At 39.7% G+C, this 20,336-nt stretch overlaps 1 protein-coding gene across 2 annotated transcripts in view; it reads left to right on the forward strand.

The window, feature by feature from the left end:
- Nucleotides 1–19,124, forward strand: part of MYOM1 (myomesin 1) — a 127,563-nt gene extending 108,439 nt beyond the window's left edge. For both annotated transcript variants that reach the window (XM_089678160.1, XM_089678168.1), the window contains 10 exons: nucleotides 2,853–2,920; nucleotides 5,579–5,692; nucleotides 5,864–5,951; nucleotides 11,070–11,108; nucleotides 11,985–12,090; nucleotides 12,364–12,527; nucleotides 12,683–12,719; nucleotides 13,995–14,017; nucleotides 15,023–15,078; nucleotides 17,318–19,124. In XM_089678160.1, the coding sequence (XP_089534286.1) occupies nucleotides 2,853–2,920; nucleotides 5,579–5,692; nucleotides 5,864–5,951; nucleotides 11,070–11,108; nucleotides 11,985–12,090; nucleotides 12,364–12,527; nucleotides 12,683–12,719; nucleotides 13,995–14,017; nucleotides 15,023–15,078; nucleotides 17,318–17,602 (980 nt within the window). In that variant the 3' untranslated portion in view covers nucleotides 17,603–19,124. The remainder of the gene's footprint in view (nucleotides 1–2,852; nucleotides 2,921–5,578; nucleotides 5,693–5,863; nucleotides 5,952–11,069; nucleotides 11,109–11,984; nucleotides 12,091–12,363; nucleotides 12,528–12,682; nucleotides 12,720–13,994; nucleotides 14,018–15,022; nucleotides 15,079–17,317) is intronic.
- Nucleotides 19,125–20,336: the final 1,212 nt, after the last annotated feature.

Raw genomic sequence — 20,336 nt, forward strand, 5'->3', positions numbered from 1 at the left:
AATTCGTCCCCCATATAGTAATTCATCCCCCATAATAATTCATCCCCCATAGTAATTCATCCCCCATAGTAATTCATCCCCCATATAGTAATTCATCCCCCATAGTAATTCATCCCCCATATAGTAATTCATCCCCCCTATAGTAATTCATCCCCCATAGTAATTCATCCCCCATATAGTAATTCATCCCTCATATAGTAATTCATCCCCCATATAGTAATTCATCCCCCATAGTAATTCATCCCCCATATAGTAATTCATCCCCCCTATAGTAATTCATCCCCCATATAGTAATTCATCCCCCCTATAGTAATTCATTCCCCCTATAGTAATTCATCCCCCATATAGTAATTCATCCCCCATAGTAATTCATCTCCCATATAGTAATTCACCCCCCATATAGTAATTCATCCCCCATAGTAATTCATCCCCCATATAGTAATTCATCCCCCATATAGTAATTCATCCCTCATATAGTAATTCATCCCCCATATAGTAATTCATCCCCCATAGTAATTCATCCCCCATATAGTAATTCATCCCCCATATAGTAATTCATCCCCCCTATAGTAATTCATCCCCCCTATAGTAATTCATCCCCCATATAGTAATTCATCCCCCATATAGTAATTCATCCCCCATATAGTAATTCATCCCTACTATAGTAATTCATCCCCCATATAGTAATTCATCCCCCATAGTAATTCATCCCCCCTATAGTAATTCATCCCCCATATAGTAATTCATCCCCCATATATTAATTCATCCCCCATATAGTAATTCATCCCCCATATAGTAATTCATCCCCCCTATAGTAATTCATCCCCCATAGTAATTCATCCCCCCTATAGTAATTCATCCCCCATATAGTAATTCATTCCCCATATTAATTCATCCCCCATATTAAGTCCCCAAGTCCCCCCTGTGTCAATTCACTTACCTTTGCTCCGCGCGTTCCTCTCGCCGTGTTCCCGGCTCGTTCCGGTGTAGCATGAAAATCTGTCTCCTATGAGGATCTGTCCCCCTCGACATATCTGCGCATGTGCCAGTTTCAGGCATTAGCAGCCAATCGGCGATCTCTGGCACATGCGCAGATACGTCAAGGGGGACAGATCCTCACAGGAGACAGATTTTCTTGCTGCACCGGTCTTCAGGGCGGACTGTGAGAGGAGCCTAGCGGGAGCCTAGCTCCGCGGGCCGGATTAAAAGGTCCGCCGGGCCGTATACGGCCCGCGGGCCGTAGTTTGCCCATTGCTGCTATAGCTGCTTCCATTGTGCCCTCAATAACACACGTTGAGCCCTGGTTCACATACATACAGTTTTCCAAGGCTGCATTGCTCGTGCACAGCAGCCCATCCACTTGAATAGGCTGCTGTATCCACTGAAAATGCAGGAAAAAGGTCCATGCACCTTTTCAAAAAATGCACCCACAGGGAGACCGCACAGTTCAGTGTGGGAAACTGTTCTGTGGTTTCCAGTGTGTGGGGGTGCCAGTGATGTCATCCTACCAGATTGAAATTTTCCAAAAGTTAAAAAGTTACAGTTTTAAGTGCAAATTTCAGTATTTAGGCTACAAACAAGTACAATATGCACTTAGCAATGTGATTTGAGGTCGATATGAGGACAATAACATATTTCTTATTTTATTTTTTGATAAAGTAGGTAAGTAGCTCAGGGATAGGACTCTGGAGGGCAAGAAATTAGAATGGGCAGGCACACACATATGAAATTGATTCTCATAGTGACACTGACAGCAGTGTGCAGCAGCACAGTTGATGATGACACTTCACCGACATGACTTGACACGTCCCCTCCTGAATCACAGGCAGCGGCGTCCCTAGGCAGGTGCAGGGGGAGCGCGCTGCACTGGGTGACACCTATCGCATGGGGTGACACCGAACCCACTCCACGGAAAGGCAAATTTTAAAGCAAGCCAACGATCCCCGCAGGATGGATCAGATCTACGGATTGAGCATAATGGATCAGAGTCCGATCCATTATGCTCCCCAATCCGCAGATCCGATCCATCTTGCGGGGATCATCGGCTTGCTTTCAAACTTACCTTTTCGTGGAGAGATTAGTTAACCCCGTATAGGCTGCAAGCCGACGATCCCCGCAGGATGGATCGGATCTGCGGATTGGGGAGGATAATGGATCGGACTCCGATCCATTGTGCTCAATCCACAGATCCGATCCATCCTGCGGAGATCGTCGGAGGGGGTGTCACCAAGGTAACACTTGGTGACACCAACCCTAAGGACGCCCCTGGTAACAGGGACAATCTCTCTCCATGCCAGGTGGTCCTTTCAGTCTACTCCAGTCCATACAGCACTGACAGACACACAAGAAGCTCCGGTCACTCCACTCAGCTCCCTTGCACCATGACATCACACAACATGCTCAGGCACTGCCTCTGCCAGACCCACCCTCTGCTGGCGCCACCCAAAAACACTGTAGCAGATACTCAGATGGTTTCGGCAGGCTCCAGACCAGAACTGTGCATGCGCACTTCTGAGCCGAGTGCCATAGCCATATTTTTAACTGGCAACCTTTTCTTGTCACTTTTATATACTAGCAAGAGAAAAGAGCTTGTTTTTTACTGGCTGCCTGTATAAATACTGACAGTTGGCAACACTGGTGGGTGCCATTAGAACTAATGGTACCCCCATACATCTCCTGAGCAGCAGCATGTTTTACGTGCAGGTGGTTGCATCTGCAGGAACATGTGCAGTGCCGCAGCAGCAGCCACCTGCACAAGTGTGAATCTAGGCTTAGAGGAACAATTTGTTTTGAATTATTATTATTGTTATTCTGATGCTGACAATGAATATTTCCCCTCCTTTCTTGAAAAGGTCCTCATTTTGTGGAGTACCTTGCATGGGAAGTTACTCCTGAGTGCAATGTTCTTCTGAAAAGTAAGGTAAGGAAGAGTTAAATGGATAATGTGAGTTCCACTCATCTGTTTATATTATTTATTTATTACAGATACTTACATGGTGCCATCAATTTACACAGCGCTTTACATATATACTGTACATGCACATCAGTCCCTAACCCTCAAGGGGTTTACAGTCTACGGTCCCTAACTCACATTCATACATATACATACTAGGGCCAATTTTGACAGGATCCAGTTAACCTAATGGTATGTCTTTGGGGTGTGGGAGGAAACTGGGGTACCAGGAGGAAACCTGCACAGGGAGAGCGTGCAAGCTCCAGGCAGGTTTTGCTGTGGTTGGGATTTGAGCCAACGACCCTAGTACTGCGAGGAGGAAGTGCTAACCATTTAGCCACTATGCAGCCCCCATCTTGTCTAGTTTATGCCCACCTTGTTTCTTTACCCATAAATGCATTGATATTGTCATAGTATAAAGCTGGCAATATGTGGTTAGTTTCCATTCAAACATTTGTAGAAAAATCACTTGTCAAACATTCTTTCTTGCCATCAACTAATTTCATTCAAAGCACTTAAGGTCCTTTAAATGGGAGCACATTGCTTCGTACAATCGGGGGATCAATGAGCAGTTCCCTTGCTGAATGGGATGGATGTAAGTTTTGTGTCATCTGAGCCTGTTCTGTTTTTTGTCTGCATTTTGCCTGCAGACTGTGGTGGACCTGTGCTGGATCTATGGGCTGCAAGATAATTTTCCCTCCTGAGGATTTACCCCCCTTCCTGACCAGGCCATTTTTTGCATTATGGTGCCGTGTTATTTTAACTGACAATTGCGGGGTCATGCAACGCTGCACCCAAATGAAATTTACGTCCTTTTTTTCCAAATGAATTTAGCTTTTTTTTGGTGGTATTTGATCGTTTTTTATTTTTTGCACTATGAAAAAAACGACAATTTTGATAAAAAAACAATATTTTTTACTTTTTGCCAATAAACTTGACCAGCCAAAAATTAAAAAAATTTAATTTTGCCATAAATTTAGGGCAAAATGTATTTTGCTACATGCTTTTGCTAAACAAAATCCCAACACGTGTAAATTAATTGGTTTACATGAAAGGTATAGCGTTTACAAATGGCAGTATATATACTGAGATTTTTATTTTTTTTTATTTTTACTAGTAATGGCAGCGATCAGCAACTTATAGCGGGACTGTGGGACTGCGGTGGCATTCTGACACTGAGGGGGAACTGACTTGGTGTCACTAACATCCCCAGTGACACCAATACAGTGATCAGTGCTAATAAAAAGCATTAACACTGCACTAATGGCACTGGGCAGGAAGGGGTTAAATCTGGGGAGATCAAAGGGTTAACTGTGTGCTGGGTGGGTTTTACTATGAGGCTGTGTCTGTGTGCTTCACTGTAAGCACACTGCTTTGTATGGCTGTGCTGTGCACAGCCATGCAAAACAGTGTGCACGAGCTGACAGGGAGGAGAACTGTTTTGTTTACTAACTGTTCTCCCCCTCGGAAAACAAGTCATATACACGCACACAATCAACATATAGTCATGCAGGTACCTTTTATTCAGCATTTAAACCATTACATAGTCTATGCATGTGAAACCAAATGAATACCTGCCCCGGCACATCATAGCATTCAACCAGCACTCCAAGAAATAACAGAATCCAACTGCAATATTCTTGCACTGTCAAAACCTCCACTTTTATTATCACACAACACACAGGAGGATATATCTTATAGTCATCACAATCTGCATAATAACACACACCAATAATAATGTGAGCATTACAGCATGAAACAGACACATCATTTGATAGCATCACAGCATAGAATTAATACATTACCAAAGCTATGTTAGAAGCTGGAAGGAACAAATCCCATTGGAACCAAACTGCCCAGGGGGTCACGGAGAAGCCGTAGGTGCGACCAGTCAATGAACCCATATAACCTTGGCAAAAATCCCAGCGTCAGATCATCCTCTGACCACTAAGGGGGGGGTCTTCTACTGGTCTTGCCCGGACCTCCGCATTAAAAACCCATTTTACTGGAAGCGGTCCAATAGTGGGCAGCTCCACACCCACCACAGGAGGAGCTAGCAGAAGGGTTCCACAAGGATAACAGCGTCACATTCAACCACCATATTCGTTATCTGAAAAGTCACACTTTTGCTTCTTATCTACCCCAAAACCTCTTTTCATCTCCCCCAGACTTAAGGATTTCTACTTTAATCAGGTTTTTATCTCCTACTGTGAGGTTATTAGATGTCACTCTCAGCAGAATATCTTGTGACTTTGTTCCTTTGACCTAAAGAAATGATACATCAGTCACCTCTCCTGCCCCTGGCACTTGGGCAACAATGCTTCATTGTAAAAATTACCCAAGAAACAAAGGGTCCAAGGCCAACACATTTCATATGTATTACACTGGTTTATCATATAGTCATTCTTCAGGGTTCTGATGGGAACTGAAAATTTTAGGGTCCCAGTTCAACCACAAGCTGACAGTTGTGGGTCTCAAATTTTACACGGACATGTAAGACTCCATTCTAAATAGAATCACACACTGGTCTGTAGTATATCTTGGAACGTTTTTCTAATATTCCAGGAAAATGGTGTAATTTACATAATGACCGGCTGTATTTTGATGTTTTAAACATCACTCTAGGTGGCTAATATGAAGAAAGAAACCACAATTACGTGGTACAAAGATGGCATGGAGATAATGGAAGATGAGAAACATGACTTTAAGGATGGCGTATGTACGTTGCTCATTACTGAGGTAAGTCCCCCTGAATATATCTCTAACTATAACTATGATATACAGGAATTTTATTGCCCCTAAGATGAGGCCCATCACTAGGAGAGTGCTTGTAATAATATGAACGTGTTCATGGTGACATCATTAATCTGCAACGAGGATCAACCTATATATTCATATTTATATTGCCAGATAACAAGGAAGGATGCCGGTATATATGAGTTAATACTGAAAGATGACAGAGGGAAGGACAAGAGTATACTCAAGCTGATAGATTCAGGTAAGACTCGCTGGACAAGTTTCTGCACACCTGCCTGCTTCTAATACTTGTCTGTCAGTACTGAATAGTTTGATACATTTGTTTTCTTAATTTGTTTATATGGAATAGTACGCCTCTGGGTATCTATTATTCTGTGTGGTTAAGTATTTTCTCTTAATTTTGTAACTATTTTAACCACTTAGGGTCAGAGGATTTACCCCCCTTCCTGACTAGGCCATTTTCTGCGATACAGCATTGCGTTAATTTAACTTACAATTGCGCAGTCATGCAACGCTGCACCCAAATTAAATTTGCTTCCTTTTTTTCCCCACACATAGAGCTTTCTTTTCGTGGTATTTGATCGCCTGTGCGGTTTTTATTTTTTGCGCTATAAACAAAAAAAGATCGATGTTTTTTCGTCATGATTTTAGGCCAAAATGTATTCTGTAAATTAATTGGTTTACATGAAAGTTATAGCGTTTACAAATGGCGGTATATACTAGATTTTGTTTTTACTAGTAATGGCGGCGAACAGCGACTTATAGCGGGACTGCGATGGGCATTCTGACACTGGGAGGAACTGACTTGGTTTCACTGACATCCCCAGTGACACCAATACAGTGATCAGTGCTAATAAAAAGCACTAAAACTGTACTAATGGCACTGGGTAGGAAGGGGTTAACATGTGGGGTAATCAAAGGGTTAACTATGTGCTGTGTGCTCTTTCACATTAGGTGCTGTGTGTGTGTGTGTGTGTGCTTCACTGTAAGCACACTGTTTTGTATGGCTTTGCTATGCAGAGCCATACAAAGCAGTGTACAGGAGCTGACAGGGGAGAGAGCTGTATAGTTTACGGGCTATGGGCTTGGAAAAATCCATATGTAAACAGATAGAAAACTGGCTAAAAGATCGTATTCAAAGAGTAATGGTTAATGATTCATACTCTGAATGGCCTAGGGTTGCCAGTGTTGTACCCCAAGGTTCAGTGTTGGGACCCTTACTTTTTAATATATTTATAAACAATATAGGTTCTGGGATTAAAAATCCCATTTCAGTCTTTGCAGATGACACCAAGCTATGCAGTGGAATAATGTCCTTACAGGATGTCTTCAATTTACAAGCTGACCTCAATGCACTGTTTAATTGGGCAACTATGTGGCAAATGAGGTTTAATGTTGATAAATGTAAGGTTATGCACTTGGGGGCTAAGAATATGCATGCATCATACATACTGGGGGGGTACGACTGGGGGAATCAATGGTGGAGAAGGATCTGGTAGATCACAAGCTTAATAATGGCATGCAATGCCAAGCTGCGGTTTCTAAAGTGAGCAAAATCCTCTCTTGTATTAAAAGAGGTATAGACTCCAGAGAGATATCATTTTCCCCCTGTACAAATCATTAGTAAGACCTCATCTGGAATATGCAGTTCAGTTTTGGGCACCAATTCACAAAAAGAACATTGGGGAACTGGAGAAAGTACAGAGAAGGACAACCAAACTGATAAGAGGCATGGAGGAGATCAGCCATGAGGAAAGGTTAGAGGAACTGAATTCTCTCTTGAGAAGAGGAGATTAAGGGACGATATGATCAACATGTATAAATCAGTGGTTCATATAGTGAACTTGGTGTAGAGCTATTCACCCTGAGGTCATCACAGAGGACAAGGGGACATTCTTTATGTCTGGAGGAGAAGAAATTTAATCTCCAAACACAGAAAGGTTTCTTCACAGTAAGAGCTGTGAAAATGTGGAATAGACTTCCTCAAGAGTTGGTTCTGGCCAGCTCAGTGGATTGCTATAAAAAAAGGCCTGGATTCTTTCTTGGATACACAGAATATAACTGGATACTAACATTTATAGGTAAAGTTGATCCAGGGAATATCCGATTGCCTCTCGGCCTCTGCCTGCAGGAGCAAATTGGATCATGCTTTGCTGGGGTTTTTTTTGCCTTTCTCTGGATCAACTGTGGGCATAGGATTATAACTTTTTTTTTTTTTTTTTTTTAATGGTTGAATTGGATGGACATTTGCCTTTTTTCAGCCAGACTATGTGACTATGTAACCAAAGTTTACATACAGCTCTCTACCCCTGTCGGTATTACTTGGTGATCACTGGGTGCCGGCGAGTAATCACCAGCCAGGACTTGGTGATTGACAGCCAAGGGCATGATTGGCCACCTACCCAGAACTGAAAATCACATAAATTTACGTGATTTTGCGCACCTGTGCCACCCTGTAGAAGTATTTCTGCTATAGGGTGGACGGCAAGTGGTAAAAATTAATCACGTGCACAAGGAAAAGGTATGTTTTTTCTTTACAAAAAGTTAAAGCATTTGAGGCCTTTTTCTGTTTCCTTTTTTGTAATTTTACTTCTCTCTGCTATTTCCTTCCTCGATGCTACTTCACCTTAAAGCAGACCTTCACCCCAAAAACCAAATTATTTGCACCTGGCTCCAACCCCGCCCTCTCCCACAATTAGATGCACTTTTTTTTTTTTAGTGTTCTTGATTTTTTTGTGAGCGTTGTTGCACCCAATTCCATGCATGCACAGATGTGCTGAAGGGTACTTTCCGGCCTTTGGGACCAATCAGATGGAACAGTTATGGAGGTTCAAAATCTCTGTTTCTCTGCACTTGGAATGTGCTCAGATGTGTCATAGGTCTTTGCCAAGTCCCCATGGCTGGACAGGGCCCTTCAGCACATTTGCGCACATGTCAAAGATGGTGGTGCCAGTGTGGGGGTCAAGGCCAGCATTACAGAGACTGAATTTAATTCTTCTACAGTGTTACTGGCTATTATTTTTCTCAGGTTTACCGACACTTCCACCTCTTTCTTCCCCCATACATCTTTCATCTGCAGAAATGCTTCCTACTGCTGTCTTCCTCTTTACCCCTGCTTCTTTATGTATATATTCAACTCTTCTACAGTGGTCCCCTCTACCCATAAACATTTACCCATATACCAATATACTCTTTCACCTCATACTTTTCTCTTCTACAGTTACTGCCTACCTCTATACCTACACTCATATTCATACCCCTATTCACCCCTCACGTCTCCTGTGATACTCTCTGTTATTGCCTTCCTCTTTAAATAGGCCATTTAGTGCCAATGCTAATGCCGGGCGTATGCATGCATGTGTGAATGCTTCCACGCTACACGGAATGATGTCACCATTCTTCCTGTAGGATTCCTGGGAAATGACATGTACCCCAAATCTCATAAGACACTCTTGCCTAGTGGAAGAGTGTCATCTTACTACATTTGGGATCCTCTTTGATCCCAGGATCTCACTGGAAAAATTGTGACATCACCTAGGCACTGTGGGTGGAATACGGGATTAATGTAAGTATATTAGCTAAATTTACTCCTTGCTTTTCCTTTTTTATTACTTCACCCATATTCCTACATCCTTATAAATTTCTTTAAATCATATAGGATCAGCAACAAGGTGAAGATGAATTGTAGAAAGTTTTATTCAGATGCGGAGTAAAAATAGTTCCAGAATGCAAGCAACACTTACGCGTTTCAGTCAAACAAGACCTTACTGATAGATATTATGAGTAAGGTCTTGTTTGACTGAAATGTGTTAGTCTTGCTTGCATTCTGGAACTATATTTACTCTGCATCTGAATAAAACTTTCTACAATTCATGTTCACCTTGTTGCTGATCCTATATGATCTGATTTACTGGTTTCGCATGGTGAGATATATATTCCTTGTGGAAAACATGCTATGAAGGTTGAAGCACCTATCCTTGTATGTGTGATTTTATACATTTCTTGCCAGTGTTTTTTTTTTCTGCTGCCCCCTTCTTTACCGATACCCTTTCACCTCTGTATGCTTCTGTATGTTTCTTCTGTATGATATATTCCTCTATCCATTTCATCTCTGTGCTCCTGTTCTCAGCAATGTAAGAATCGCAATACACTTCACAACCTCACCATACAATCAACTTTAGATTTACCAAAACTTTGTAATATTATGGCCTAGTTAAACCATCCGATCAATTTGTATTCAAACAGGCAGGCCTTTGCAGTACATACCTACACCTACATAAAGGATATTGTGCAATCATATTCTAATGTGTATGTGAGTCTATTCTACTCCTCTTCTACTGATTCATCATTATACTCTTTTCTATTTTAGTGGACCTTTCTATTGCAGCCGTCCTCTTCACCCTGTTTCCTTATCCTTTTACTTCTCTCTTCTACAGACTCTCTGCAACTATCCTTCTCTCTGATTTTATCCTTCATTTCATCCTACTCTTAAGGGCCCATTAAAACCACACCCATCTGGTTGTAATGTTCAAGCTAAAATCCAATAGTCTCAGTTCACAGGACTCCCAAAAAACACAATAAATTGTTTTGGCTTCTGCTGTGTAAAAAAAAAGCACATCAACAGAATGCACGTTAATGCATGCCAACTCATTTGCAAATAATGCGTGTCAATGTGTTCTAAATGCTATGCACATGGTGTTAATCTGGCATTACTGTGCCAACTTCAACTGTAAAACTTTTTAGAACTCCTCTAAATAGCAGTGCCATTTCTCTCCCATATTCTCCACTTTCACACATGTAGCTACTGCAGAAGTGTTGTTTTTTAGCACATCGTTTTATTACTTTACGTTGGCGATAAGCACTGCTGAATTCTTTCTTAATATAAATCTTTTCAAATATGCTTCTACACTAATACACATTTATGTAGTACAGTAATGCTTTCACAGTCTACTTTTATACATTTGGATTACTTTACTGCTACCCATGGTCATATTTCTCCATTAATGCAGTTTTCTCTCTATCTACTAGTACTCTCTTCTCTCATCCACCTTCATATTTCAATGTACCGTAATGACAGCTTTGACTTATCAACTCCTGCACATGTATGTCCCTGTTTTCTAGACACTAGGGACTATTCTCCAATATCACACTCATATGCCACTCTTCTTTGTCGCTGTAGTACTATTTTACATCATGGGACTAATCCACTGCTGCATTTCTCTTTAAACAGTCCAGAACCTTCAGTCTTGATCACTACATTAGTTATTTCAATCCCTTTCCACTACTCTTTTCAGCTATACTATGTCATTCTATGCTGTGATTGTTCATGGTTTAACTATTTACATTTCTATTTTTACAGCATTTGATGATCTCATGAGTGCAGTTTGCAAACAGATAGGTAAGTCTTTTGTACATTGACAGTCATCTTTCAGCCTGCTAAATAGTTCCGATTAGTTATATAGTCATTTGAAAGCATTTTTGGTGCCATAGTTGAAAATAATAACAAATAAAACATAATTTAATGTAGCTAATCAGTACAATCACCGGCCACTTTATTAGGTACACCTTGCTAGTGCCAAGAAATTATCCCCCACACCATTACACCACCACCACTAGCTTGGATCGTTGATACAAGGCAGGATGGATCCATGCTTTCATGTTGTTTACACCAAATTCAAACCCTACCATCTCAATGTTGCAGCAAACCAGTCTGCTCATTCTCCTCTGACATCAACAAGGCATTTTCATCCACACAACTGTCACTGACTGGATATTTTCTCTTTTTTTGGACTATTCTATGTAAACCCTAGAGATGGTTGTGCATGAAAATCCCAGTAGATCAGCCGTTTTTGAAATACTCAGACCAGCCCGTTTGGAATCAACAACCATGCCATGTTTAAAGTCACTTAAATCCCCTTTCTTCCCCATTCTGATGCTCAGTTTGAACTTCAGCATGTCGTCTACACCACGTCTAGATACAGTGAGTTGCTGCCATGTGATTGGCTGATTAGCAATTTTTATTACCAAGCAACTGAACAGGTGTACCTAATAAAGTGGCTAGTGAGTATACAGTATATTGTAGTGCAGGTCACAAATCGAAGAACTTATACCTGTCCCTCATATGTAATCACTTAAATCCAAACACAGTGAATACAATTATGTTTTCCTATGTTACAGTGGACTCTTAAACTGTCCTAGTGTTCTTGCACATTCCACCAATGCGTGGCATAAACCATCAATATATTATATAATGCAGTTTGATTACTTTTTCCAGCCGACTCTGCCACGCAAGTCAAGATCCAGAGCAACGAGGAAGGCATAAGACTATATTCATTTGTAAACTACTTTGTGGATGATCTCAAACTCAGCTGGGTTCACAAGTAAGTCATCGGATCATCAACTACTATAGTACAACAAGTATAACCACAAATGAATGAAGGTGCACATAGATAATCAGATTTAAATTTCCTGAAGATAATCCTGTGGGCATAGATATGGATAAACCAGTTGCTGCCTAATGGCTACGGTTGACCTAAATTATTTTAGAAATGTGTAATGAGTAAATCTATATGTGCGATGTCTTAAAATATTAACAACGCCAGGTCTGCCTCATTCCTTTCATTAATCTCATGGTCATTTTTTTCGTTTCTTAGTGATGGCAAGATTAAGTACACAGACAGAGTTAAGAGTGGAGTCACTGGAGAGATGATGTGGCTACAGATAAATGAACCCACACCAAATGACAAGGGCAAGTATGTTCTGGAAATGTTCGATGGCAAAGCAACACATACTAGGGACGTTGACTTGTCTGGACAAGGTAAGGACTATTTTATGCATATTCTGTTTCCAATTATCCAGTGTTATATAGTACAATTGTAAGATGCATACTAACCCTTATAATATAATTTTTAAAAAGTGCATAGGCCAAAGCTTTATCAGTCGTATTTAGTATATTGTCTATTTCTTTTTTAGCTTTTGATGAGGCCTATGCTGAATTCCAGAGGTTAAAGTAAGTATTTTGTCCTGTTTACACAAGACACGTAGTTATCAGGTTAATGTATTTAGAATACTGTACTAAAAAAAAATCTGCCATGACAGCTCATTCTATATTTATTTTTTGCTGTCAAAAATAATTTTGATTTTCACATGTTTTCTACTTAGCAGTCCCCCTACAGCCAAATCTGATTAGTGGAGTTCTTGTTTAAAATATACAGTATGTTACTCCAACTGGCACCTAAGTAGTAATTACACTACATACTCATTTGTGAAGTACATGTATTTACTGTATAAAAATAAAGATGACATACTATTATGAGTATGTTATGACTATATCAGTGACACAGATATGCAACAGCTTGAAACAGAGATGATGTGTCATGCCAGCAAGGATGACTGTATAGCTAAGGGGAAATAAATACATTCTTTTCTTACTGATCTGTATGACAGACAGTTGGCAGGAGCCGTCATTAGCTGAGTCCAGATATTGATACAATTCTTCCTTTTTCACAGTTAGAGGGAGTTCAACCAGCTTTGCAGATCTTTCTGTCTCAGTGCTGTCTGTATGTTTATTTCTTGTATGAGAAAGCAGTGACAGGCACTGTAGTGAAGCGTTTAGTTACTGTCTAAATTCTTTTATGATATTCATATATGGATCAGTGTCAGCCTTATGCCTAGTGCACACAGTAAGTTTTTTTCGTTCAACCCAGCGGGCTAGACGGAAAAAAAAAAAGGAGGATTCTGTACTAACTATTCAATGTTGGTAAAGCATTCTCCCTGCTGAAAGGAAGGCGGATCCCCCCATCAGAACAAAGTGGTCAGCGCTCGCAGCCATTGGCTGCAAGCGCTGATCGGATGTCGATGGGGTGCTGGTTTTCCAGCATGCTCGTTCAACATAGGCTGGTTGTGAGATCGGCTTCTATCAAACAAGGACCTGTACACATGGGCCACATGTCGGCCAGTTTCTTCTGTACTGACTGATTTTGGATAGTGTCTGGCCTGCGTGTTCAGGATCTTAGTTTTATGCCAGCATTGTGTTAATAGTGCTAATAAATATGTAACCATTTATTTGTATCTGTCATTCCTCACTTTTGTTGTAGAATATTTAAAAGTTTAGTGTGTTGAAGGTATATCAGAATTTGGTTGCTGGTACTTACTTGGCTAAATCCCAAAACACGTGTCAGAAAAGAGCTTTATAAACTTGGGACATAGTGACCCAGTTTCTTTATTAACATGGGATCAATGGAAGAAATGTTAATCTTTGTGTTTTCTTTCTCGCCAATAACAGGCAAGCTGCAATAGCAGAAAGAAGTGAGTAACTGCTTTGTATGTTTGGGTAGCATAATTAGAACACGTAAAAGTTGAAGAATAAAACTTGAAGAACTTTAACCACTTGCCATCCAGAGGATTTACCCCCCTTACTGGCCATTTTTTGACAATTGCGCGGTGATGCAATGCTGCACCCAAATTAAATTTACATCCTTTTTCCCCCACAAATAGAGATTTATTTCAGTGGTATTTGATGGCATCTGCGATTTTTCTTTTTTGAGCTATAAACAAAAAGAGACCGACAATTTTGAAAAAAAGACTATATTTTTTACTTTTTGCTATTAAACATGTCCATGACTGACATCCCTAGTGACACCAATACAGTGATCAGTGCTAATAAAAAGCACTGCTACAGACCAATCTGTCCTGCAGAGCAGTTCGAGAGTTGAGGCAAACCATTGACCACTGACAGGAGTGCTTACAATGATCAGCTTTTACATATTAATGTAAAACCTTTATCCCAAAAGGAAAAAAAACTGTTTGTTATAACTGCTTATAAAGTGTTAACTGGAGCTTGGCTTCAATTTTTGTAGTGTGCCTCAATCTGCTAGTACCTCTAATACTTCCCTTCCCCAAATTTACAACCCTGCAGTCCAAAGATGTCTCTTTTTGCTCCTTCATCCAGAGTGTAGGCACCCTAATACAGTTAGTGTGTTACTGGCTGGATCACCAGGTGAAAAGAGAGAAAGAAAGCCTACAAAATAGAAAACTAATGCAGACATCACATCTAAGAATTGGTAAGCTGCAATGTAGAAACATTTTTCGGTTTTGGGTTTAATACCGTTTTAAAGGAAAATTCCCATGCAGAGTTAAGTTTTCCTTGCAAGATGGGCAACATATATGCTTTTAGTTAATCTACCCCATTGTGTGCATTCCAGTTGGTCCATCGTGCATGTCCTGCACCAGATATATTTTATTCATTCTGACTTTTTCAGAGTGTATATGCATTTCCATAACTAATTTGTTTTCTGTTTTCTTTTATTTTAGATCGTGCAAGAGTAGTAGGAGGTTTGCCTGATGTTGTAACTATACAGGAAGGAAAGGTAAGAGACATATGACATACCACTGAATGTGATAATGACTTGTGGGTTTTCGTGTATGTGTATAACTCTGAAACTGAACCAGTGTTATAGCAGATCATTGCAAATTATGGCTCAAAATCAAACCTTCATCTCAAGCCAAGCATATTATATTCTCTTGGTATATTTTTTTTAAATACAATGAAAAAACTATTGTATAAAACTGAGGCACACTAAATGAGTGTCAGCCTGATTTGCATTGCATAGTGTTGCTAATTAGATTATTATTATTATTATTTATATAGCGCCAACAATTTGCGCAGCACTTTACAAAATGAAGGTAGACGTTACAGTTACAATATAATTTGGTACAAGAGGAAACAGAGGCTGATAATAGTCCCTCTCTGTTTTTCCCCAATTTGTAAACCACCAATTAATCATTAAGAATGTACAATGCAGTCTACATATAAAGGGTTTGTTGTGTTTTATTTGGATGACACTAAACAATAATACAGGGATGGGTTTGCCTACCAATACTATGAATCACCCTCAATAATTCAGATCAGCAATGAAATGGCTTTTTATTATTGAGAGATCTTTCAGCATTTTTTAGTTTAACACACAGTACCAAAAAATAAACATTCTTCATAAGCTATTTGTCAAAATTCTCTGTTGGCTCCTGCTATCCTGATCTTCACAATAAAAAGGGACCAATGGACAGTGCTGTCTTTAGCCAGTCTGTTAACTTGGAGAAGGGAGGGAAAAGGAGAAAGGAGAAGGGAGGAGCAGGGAAGTGCCTTACCATCCTAGGCTACGGGCTTTGTGATTCCTTTTGATACAGACATTAGGGTGATTTACTAAAACTGGAGAGTGCAAAATCTGGTGACGCTGTGCATGGTAGCGAATTAGCTCCTAACTTCAGCTTGTTCAATTCAGCTTTGACAAAAAAAACTCAAAGCTGCACCAGATTTTGCACTCTTCAGTTTTAGTAAATCAACCTCAAAGTAGGAACATGCAATTCTAGTCCCTGCATGCAAGGGTGGCTCCAAGAGTAAGAATCTACCCTAAGGGCCAGTTCATATTACATGCATTTCAGTTGCTTTTTTTCTGCATCAAAAATGCACAGAAAGTAGGTGATATGGTTGTCAATGTCATAGTTCACATCAGTGCTTGCAGTTCCAGTGCATTCCGGTTACAGAAAAAAAAGTAGAAGAGGCTGCATTTTTTCTGCACAGAACTGTACTAGAATGCAGTAAAACGCATCAAAAACACTCGGGAACACACCAATACGCATAAAACATTGCATATGTCCCTATTTAAATTGAAGAAAAAGAGAGGGGTAAAAATGAACTGGAATAAACTAATAAATGAACTGGAGCATAGGCAAAAGTTTAAAGTTAAAGAAGCTGCATACTCATTAAGTGAGTAAATAAAATGCTGAAAGTGCTTAAAAACCGAGGATTTAATGACACTTTAAAGTGTGAGAATGACAAATAGATTAACACAACCTATATTTTTAGCATCACAGTGAAATCACAGTAGGGCGATATAAAAGATTGTGGATTAATTAATAATGACATACATTTTTGCAAACGTATTGAATAAAATGTTTTATTTTTGTTTATTGACCTCACCAATATCATATAATTATGAATGTAATTTAGATGTATTGCAGTGGTTGGCTTCCATGCTTTCAAGCCATCTTGCTCCTCACTGTCAACAAAACATTTTCTGTGTGTCTTTTCCTATGTATAGAAGGGTAAAAAATTCCTTCTTTACTCATGTTGTATGTGCAGCTGATCAAATGGGAGGTCAGAGAATGGGGTGAGAGCAGTTAATAGTGAAAACCTTTGATCTAATTCCCAATCAAAAATAATAAATGTTGTAGCCTAGCTCTTCAGCTGCTTTACCCTGGTGAATAGTGACAAGATCCACTATGAAGTCATCCAGAGATCTGAAATATTACCAAGGACAGAAAAATTTCTGTTGCTTCTTTTTGGATTTGGCCGTGCCAATAACAAACCCTCAAATGTGATTGTCTTGGCCCTAGAAAGATGAAGTTTTATGAAAGTGGGAGCAAAGCAAAAAGAGAATAAATGTACACCTGCTGCCAAAGAAATAAAAAATCTGAGTGGATGCAACAGCTACAATTCTTTAGATTCCATAAAATGTCTATAATTTATAGTTTCATGACTTTTGAGTGAGACATATTTGCTTGACAGAGGATAAGTGACTCATTTGTATTATTCTTGCCATTTCCTAGGCACTTAACCTTACATGCAATATTTGGGGAGACCCAGTGCCAGAGGTCTCATGGCTGAAGAATGAGAGAGAACTACCTGGAGATGACCACTGCATCCTTAAATTTGAGTCTGGAAAGTATGCCAGCTTCACCATCACCACCGTCGCCACATCCGACTCTGGCAAATACTGCATTCGGGCAAAGAACAAATATGGCACTGAAACAAATGATTTTACTGTAAGTGTGTTTAATCCAGAGGCTGAAGAAACAGAGGAAGAGGCTCAGTCTGATACTAAGAAAAAGTAACTAGATCGACTTTAAAGATGGAGAAATTAGGGATGGTAGAATGATGTTAAGTGCTATAATCATGTGCAAGAGCCACCTTTTCTCAAATCAGTTCTTTGGTCCTACAAGTTCTCACAGTAATCTACAACACCACCTTAAAATAGCCCACCATACTTAATACATTACATTCTGCTGTGAATGAAGATCCTGAAAACTAAACCTACTGATTAGAACAGAGGACTGATTTGAGAAAAGATAATGTATGTGATTGACTCCACTCCTTTAACCTACCTCACTTCTACATTGAAACATAATCCGAGCAGCTTAAGTTTTTTTTTCGCATATAGAGTGAGACGAGCCATTTTGTGCCTTTAGCCAATATTTTATGACAATCCAATCAATTTGCACAAACTCATGACATCAATAGTGCTTGCAAAATCCTTTAGTAAGCTGCTGTTGTCCAGAAAATGGATAGGCAAAATGGCTATGTGAAATAAACTGTGACTAAAAAACATGTACACACCAAAAAATAGTTTATTATTAACGAGTCTATCGCTTCATGTGTTAGTGAGCATCTAATAAATTTGAGGTTCTACTGCTGTTTTCATTCTTTAATATCAGACACAATTAGTTCTACAAATAGATTCCCCCCCCCTATTGATAAACCATTCATAGTAGTAAACTCTCCATCTTTCCACAGGCTTCCTTCACGTATAACCTAAAGGGAATACAAGTCTTATTTAATTATGCTATACCATTTCCCGTTTTCTTCCAACTTGTTTTAGAGCCATGGATGTATATAGGTGTTCAAATATATTTATAATTGAAATGGTTTTGATGATTTATCGTAGTGGAATAGATTCACTCTAGCGTGGTGGTAAAAAAAGACAAAGGAGAAAAAAAAAAGTTTGTTGTAGAAGGGGTAGGTTGGTTCTTCAACTGTATCCAAATCCCACCAAGAGGAGTAATAAAGCTCTACTGGGCTCCATAAAATTAAAATATCCGGGCCCCAATGCTACTACCCTTCCATTTTTAACAATATTAATTTTTACACACACACACACACACAATGAAGCTATGGTTTCTGAGGACACCAGTTACTAGAGCCATGCTTCCATACATTTGAGATGGTATCAATAAGGGCTGTAGATGTCCTCTTAGACTCTAACTACATAGCAAAATCTGTTGGTAGCATAACAATGTTATCATTCAGCAACATGGGCTGATATGTCTTTGTCATGCCCCTTATAATACACCTAAACAGACATGAAGATGAGGTGGGTGAAAGAACTGGAGTGGGGTAAAAGCTAGTGTCTATGTTTTACTCTGGCAGTGCACAACTGGGAAGACTTCTATGGGTAGAGAATTCATACATGTAGAATTACTCGGCTGTGTAAAACCATACTGTACTGTAATACCACCACTGCTATATGTTGTCCATTACTGTTAATGTTCATTTCTGTTGGCTGTAGGGAATACAAACTGTATGTGTCTGCTTACTGTTCACTAATAAACAGAGCACATATTTTCATCTCTACCTCCACCTTCGTTTCACTGTGTGTTCTTCTTTTATTCACAAATCCTCACGCATTTCTCTGGTTTAACAGCTATTAGAGTCTCCATCCTGCTCAACTCCACTTTTACACTAAAATGACAATATAATCCTCACATCTTCATTTATATCCACAAGTATTGTCACGGTAAGTTAAAACAAAGCATCCTGGCAAGTTTGTAGCACTTCAGTCATATTTTCATAATTCTATTTTCAATTCACCATTTCACTTTCTAATATCAAACACCACATTTAACTTATAACAGCTTCACTGCTATAAAATGGTCACTGTAACAACGCTTAAAGTGGAGAGACAAACTTTTTTTTACTTAACTGGGGCAGAAACAGGTAAGAGTGGCTAAAGCCAAACTGTGTTTTTTTTTTAATAGAGAAGGGAAGGGTTACAACCCCTATCAGGTTATGTTTTGCTGCCTGTGTCTTGCTTGGGAGATTTCTCTTTACCCTTGTCTTGGAGATGCAATTGGAGATGAGAGGAAATCTCCCCAAAATAGGGTGACTTCTTATCTTAGACTTTTGTCCCCATTGGAAGATTTCCTCTTGCTTTTTACCCTTATAAATACAAAGTTTGGATTAGCCCTGTCTCAGTGACAAGGACTGCAACAGAAAGAAGGGTCAGCCGCATACCGGAGGATTGATGAATATAGTGTATATTATTGATCCATAGGGCACACAAAACACCAGGATATGAATACAGGACCTGTTAATGCATTTCATGTGATCTCGTGCTTAATCATAATAATCATGTGAAACGCGTTAACAGGTCCTGTATTCATGTCCTGGTGTTTTATGTGTCCTATGCATCAATAATATACACTATATTCATCAATCCCTTGGTGTGCGGCTGACCCTGTTGAATCGTGTGTGGTGGCGAGCCAGAGCCTGTACCTGTTGTGGATTTATCTGGATTGTTTGCCTGAGCGGTATACCTCTGTTCATTGGACTCAGTGACAATGACTACCAGAACTAATATAGAGGTCAGTCTTTCAAGGGGCAACACCAACAGCAGTAAAATTTGGCAGGTGTCGAACCCTTTCCCACTCTAAAAACTCCAAGAAAAGTTTTGCTTTTAAGCACTTTAAACTGTTACCACCATATCTGTTCTTGTATTTCTTTACCTTTATTGCATTATAATAGCATCAACGTTGGTGATTCATGTGAGTCCCAGTAAGTGTTTGGGGCAGG

This window comes from Staurois parvus, unplaced genomic scaffold, assembly GCF_062004578.1.
Source record: "Staurois parvus isolate SC_StPar_1 unplaced genomic scaffold, SC_StPar_1.0 ptg000015l, whole genome shotgun sequence".
NCBI lineage: Eukaryota > Metazoa > Chordata > Amphibia > Anura > Ranidae > Staurois > Staurois parvus.